Genomic DNA, 6000 nt, shown 5'->3' on the forward strand with positions numbered 1-6000 from the left:
TTTGTCCACTCCATGAATCTTCCTATCTCTATGATATAAGGAGAGCCTGACCTGCCCAAAAGGAACTGGAGGGAAAGACAACAGCATATGCTGGGCTCCTAGGAGCTGGGCACTTCACCCTGCATAACGAGCTTGCAAGGTAGAGACTGGCAGTCCATTTGATAGCTTGGTAAGGTGAAGGGGTCCTCGAGGCCACACATGAGCCAATGGCTGGAGCGGGTATGGTTATTATTGGTATTATCATCCTGTTCACAGGTGAGGAAACAGCTTCTGAGTGACAGACACCCCGTCCCAGTTTCCACAGCTCCGAAGTGCAGTGAAGATGGAGTCCCCGGCCTGCTGACCCTGCAGCCCCCTTGTGCTCCCCGCTAGCTGCTGCAGGACAAGAGGAGGAGCATCACATGGGGCCCAGGAAGCCCAAGGTCCAGACTTCACTTCACTGCCAACTCACTGTCACCCTAGCCAACTCATATCCTCTTTCTGGGCCTGTTTCCACTCTGAAAAAAGAGGAGTTGGGACTAGGTAATCACAGCCCTTTCAGACAGAAAAGTTCTATGCACAAGGGAAAGTGGCTTCACATAGGAAGACCACCTGGTATGTGTAACCCAGTGGTTCTCAAGTGGGGTGACTGGGCACCCCCAAGGGACTGATGAAGACATTTTTGGTTGTCACAATGAGGGCGGAGTATGCTACTGGTATCCAATGGGTAGAGACAGGGATGCTGCTAAACATCCTACAGCGCACAGGACAGCCCCCACCAGAAAGAATCCTCTGGCCCCAGATGTCCATGGTGCTAAGGTTGAGAAACTCTAGCTAGAGTTGAGTTTCCTACACCATCCAAGGCTGGGCTGATTCCTCTCTACAATGTGGCTAACAGCAGAAGCCCATGGCTCAGAATCAACCTGGAGCCACGCTCTCCTACTGACCCATGGCCTGAATGATCAGTTGATGGAGGTGGTTCTTCCCAACCCTGCCATGTGTCCCCTCCTAGCCCCACTCTTATGTTGGCTGCTCTGCTTGGGCACCTCCCTACACCACTTGGAAGCTCTCTGGTCCTCCCCACTCACACCCAAGCCTGTAGAGGAGTTGTAGGAGGAGTCTGACGAGGCTGGCGATGGCTTTATGTCCTAGCCCTGTGAGAAGGAGATTAGTGGAGCAGCCTCGCTGGCAACAGACAAACCACAAGGGCCATGCTTTGTGACTCCCAGCCAGCTGCCATCCCACACAAACCAGGTCATGGTCAGGAAACACTCAGGGAACACCCAGCTCTACTGAGGACACAGCTGAGTGCATTTGGTCCACTGACCGTGGTCCTGTCTAGCTTCTTCCCGGAGTGAGCTATGTGATGGGCCACTAACATGGAGATATCAAGAGCTGCTCTGGAGTGCTAAACACAGTAGTGACAAGCAGCAGATGCCTCTGCCTTCACCACATGCTACAGATGTGATAGCCCAGGAAGTCACCTAGCCCATTTAGCCTCCATTTCTTTATCTGTAACAAAGGATAATAGCATCTACTTCACACGACTGTTCTAAAGTCTAAACAACACCCTGCATGTGAAAATGCCCAGAATCACGCCCAGCCCTCCAAAAATCAAGGACAATCTGACTAACAAACTCTAACGCTCGGACAGACTATCAGTGTGCAACTGGACAGCTCAGAGTGCCCTATCTGGATTTTACACCAGACTTCTAAGTAAAGGGGCTGGCCCCGTGGCCGAGTGGTTAAGTTCGTGCGCTCCGCTGCAGGCGGCCCAGTGTTTCGTTGATTTGAATCCTGGGTGCAGACACAGCACTGCTCATCAAACCACGCTGAGGCAGTGTCCTACATGCCACAACTAGAGGGATCCACAACGAAGAATATACAACTATGTACTGGGGGGCTTTGGGGAAAAAAGGAAAAAAAAAAAACAAAAAAAAAAAAAAGATGTGTAAAAAAATAAAAAACGGATGAAAGAAGAGAAAAGAATGAACCTGAGCAATGGAATCACCTTGTTCTGGGGTCATGAAACTTCAAATAAAGCTTACTTATAGTTCAGATAGCCTTGTGGGTTTTTGACTATGTAGCGAGATCTCCGTCCGACTGAATGTGATGTCTTGTCCAAAGACTCTTCAAAGGTTGCATGCAAAATGTCCCGCACGACCTGCCAGGGGACAAATGGGCCCTTCACCTGGATCAAACACAGAGCCAAGATGGAAAATCAGTATCCTCAGAGCCCATGTTATGGGTCCCTAAGATAAAGCAGTTGGAAAAATACATCCTGTGGAGCCCCTTTCCTCAACGATATTCAAAACTGCCCCTCACACGGTCACTCGGTCACCTTTACTGGGCACCGGCTACAGGCCTGGCGCTGAGTGAGGCGCTGGGCAGAGAAGAATAAGATAAATCCTCAAAGTTCCATGGGAAGAGTGTCTTTTGACAAGTAACAGAGGTGCTCAGAGAGTGTCAGGTACTATTGACTGAAAGGGCAATATGTTAGGGTAGAATACGAGAATATAAAATGTGTTTAGTTAGGTTTTACAGGCTTCATTATACATTACGTATGCTCAGAAATATTCTGTGTACCATGCCTGTATGTTATACTAGTGGAAACAGAATGCACTAAATTAGCAGACTTAAGAGAATGTTGCAGTCAACACACGCAGGAAGGCAGAGGCAAGATAAGGAAGAGGCTTGATGACAAGGTTATTTTCTAATAGCCCCCAAAGCAAGGTGGCCCAAGAATACAGTGTAGGTTCAAGTGAGGAGGGGAGGGTCCGTTGACCCTGAACCATGCAGGACTCTCCTGGCTTCTCCAGCTGCACCAAGGATGCGTGGAGGGAGGTACACCCCTCCCATCGTGTTGTGATGAAAAAGTCACTGTAGAGGCAGGAAATGGGAACTGGGGATGGCAACTCATCACCTTCAGGCTCTTCTCTGGAGAAGGGACGGGGTTGGAATTTAGGAAAAGGGCTTAGGAGTGAGAAAATCTGGGAAAACGGTCAAGAAAAGAGATCCAATGAGCCTGCAGGCAAAGAACATCCCAGGCTCAGGACCTGTAAGTGGGTTTCTCTTGGCTGGTATGGTTGAGAACAGGAAACCCAGTGGGGCTCTTTGGAAGCTGCCTCATCTACTCTATTTGGGTATCACTACCTGGCAGGGGCCCTAGACTGGATGATGGCAGAGCTCATTCTCCTGGGGGCTTCTGTGAACCAGGCTTGACTGGACAACTGCCCACCTGTATTGCTCTCCCCATGCCTTGCTGCAAACTGAGAAGATCAGAACAGCACAAAGGGTAAGAATAGACAGACTAGGAGTCAGTAACACTGCTTTGGAAATGTGGTGAGAAGATGAACTCTGACTTGGGCTGTGGAACCTTCTTGGAGGCTGTGACATCAGAGGAAAGAGGAAGAGTCTGCTAGATGGGGAGCAAGTCCCTCCCTGCCTGCTGGTGTTTCAGGGACACAGGCTGGGAGGACACACGAGTGTGGGCACCTGTGGCACAGAAGGCAGGGGAGTGAACCATGAGAAAGCTGGGGAGCCAGGCCGAGGCCACGTCACCATTCCTCACTGATTCAGTAAACACCAACCAAGTGATCACTGTGTGGTAGGCACCATGCTAAGGGCTGCAACTATGAAAACAAATAAGAGTTTTTTGCCTTGAGAAGCAGCCACTCCAGTGAGCTGAGAGGTGCCAGAGCAACAGAAGCAGCGTGAAAAGTCTATGTCCAAGGGACAGAGAGAGAACACAGTAATTCCTTCCACTTGGCAGGATCAATGAAGCCCTTCCAGAGATAATAAGCAGTTACGGAAAGATAAATAGGAGATTTCAGGCAGATGAGGGGCGGGGGAGTAGGAAAGGGTTAGATTCCTGGTGGGGAGAGAGAACGGCTCTGAGCTCTTTTGCCCGCAGCTAGGCAAAGCTTGATATGTATCAGCCGAAGGCTGGAAAGAAATGTACAAAAACAGGACTGGTATTAATGTGCAGGATCCTGGGAAATGCTTTTCCCAGTGGGCAAGTGGAGGAGATGAGATGAGCCTCCCTGTGCAGGTCAGACAGGAACGAGCTCCCCCAAGAGGGACAAGCCAATCAGCAGGCTGGAGGCTGGCAAGGAGCGGGGGTGGGGTGGAGGGTGGGGGCTGCCAGTACCTTGGTGTTGAGGATGTTGCTGGCAATCCGGCAGAGAATGAGCAGCCCGTCCTCCTGCATGGACCAGGTGACACGCAGCCGGGTCATCCTCTGCAGGGCGCTCTGGTCAGCCTCGTCATGGTAACGCAGCTTTTTGCTTTTTTCTTCTGGGAGCTCTTCTAAGAACACCAGGGGGAGAACAGAGGGAGCCTCTAACTACTGGCTGGGAGTTGGACTCTGAAGAGGGGAAGGGTCCCTGCCCAGCTGGTTAGATGTGACCAAGGGGATCAGTTATCAGAATCTCACTGTGTCGGAAGCCATGTGAACGAAGCACAAAAGACTCAGCCCTTCCTGATGGATTTTTTTTACCCCTTTCATCATTTCTCTTTGGTCAAATTTCACAGTGACAGCCTGGGCAGCCTGAACGCAGCGTCTTGTTAGTTACCCGCCAATCTCCAATCTTTCTTACAGTGGCGCTCAGCCCTTTGAAGGCACCTTGCACAGAAGCTATGGACCGTGCTCAGGGCATGTCTGCAAATGAGCACACCCCCTTCATTCCTCTGCCCTGTGACCTTAGAGACACTGTGTAAACTCTGGGGCGCTGTGGGGCAACAAGGCCCCCTACAGGGCTGCTTTGAGGATTGAATGAGACTGGTATAAAACACCTGTGCAGCGCCTGGTACAAAGTAGCTGCTAAATAAATAGTAACAGTTGCTAACATTATGGAATATTTATGGAATATGTGCCAAGTAACTGGTTTCAGCTTTTTACCTATACTGCCTCAAAATTAAAAAATACTTTGCAGCAACCCTACGAGAAGGATAAAGTTATTATCCCCACTTTGTAGTTAAGGAATCTGAAACATAGCAAGATAGAGTAGCTTGCCCAAAGTCACGCAGCCTATAAAGTAGCAGACTCAGGAGTCGAACCTGAGTTCTTAACCACTAGGTTTTCCAAGGTCTGCTCCCCTCAGGGGAGACACTGATGGCAGTTTCATGAGGTAGGCACCATATGCTACTGCCAATTCCAAAAGACTGCTTAGTGAGTTTCTCCCACTCACTAAGAAGAGTAGAGGAAGAACACTGGGATTAGAGTAGAGCAGCACCACATTTTACCTTGTAATGAATTCAGGTCTTTGTGAGGCAAACTGATAGCACACATATGTGGATGGGCTACACTGAGGGGCCGTCTCAATAGACGCAAGGCTATTTTTTGTGAACACCAGCCAAGCGAACCACTGAAAACAGCTTCCTGTTGAAACACTGTCTTCATCTGAAAAAGCTGTAGCTATCAGATCGTGGTTAAAACACACAGACCACTTAGAGGATACAAAAGTGGTTTAAAAAATAGACACTGGTCCCCTCGCTGCCCTCCTTCTCTATAAATACTGCCCAGAGGAAGAAGCCAAAGTGGCAATCTAACAGGCACCACACACAAGGGGCTCATTAGATCTGAAGAGTCTGTAGGCTTAAACGACTCCCGTCTTTCCTCTAATTTAAAAATAAACATAACTTTGAACTTTGGCCTGATTAGCATAAATGCATATATCAAAAGATAAACCAAAACAAAAACAGGATTTTGGCTCGTTGAGATGAGGAATTTACTAAGGATTTTTCAGTTGAGATGAAATTAGAAATTTGAACTAAGGAGGGAGTTACTAAGTCAAAAGGCTCTATAGAATACAAAGACAGAGAAGGCAGGGGAAGCATATAAGAAGTCCAAGGATCTCTCAGTCTGCTAGCTGGACTGGGAGAATAAAACAGCAGTTACACAGAGTTAGCACCACAAATGGAGGGAAATGGAGCCCCAAGAATGAGGGCACAGCTCAGGTCTGGGGCAGTGAGACTGCATCTCCAAGCTGGACGTGCAGACAAAGCCCAGCAAAGGCACAC

The 6000-nt window shown here is 49.1% G+C and overlaps 1 protein-coding gene across 1 annotated transcript in view; it reads right to left on the reverse strand.

Moving 5' to 3' along the window:
- GTF3C1 (general transcription factor IIIC subunit 1) overlaps positions 1–6000 on the reverse strand; it is a 79025-nt gene that overhangs the window by 22326 nt on the left and 50699 nt on the right. Inside the window, exons 24-25 of the mRNA XM_046665938.1 lie at positions 4130–4287; positions 2028–2170 (exon numbers count right to left, since the gene is read on the reverse strand). Of these exons, the coding sequence (XP_046521894.1) occupies positions 2028–2170; positions 4130–4287 (301 nt within the window). The remainder of the gene's footprint in view (positions 1–2027; positions 2171–4129; positions 4288–6000) is intronic.

The sequence above is a fragment of the Equus quagga genome, chromosome 7, assembly GCF_021613505.1.
Source record: "Equus quagga isolate Etosha38 chromosome 7, UCLA_HA_Equagga_1.0, whole genome shotgun sequence".
NCBI lineage: Eukaryota > Metazoa > Chordata > Mammalia > Perissodactyla > Equidae > Equus > Equus quagga.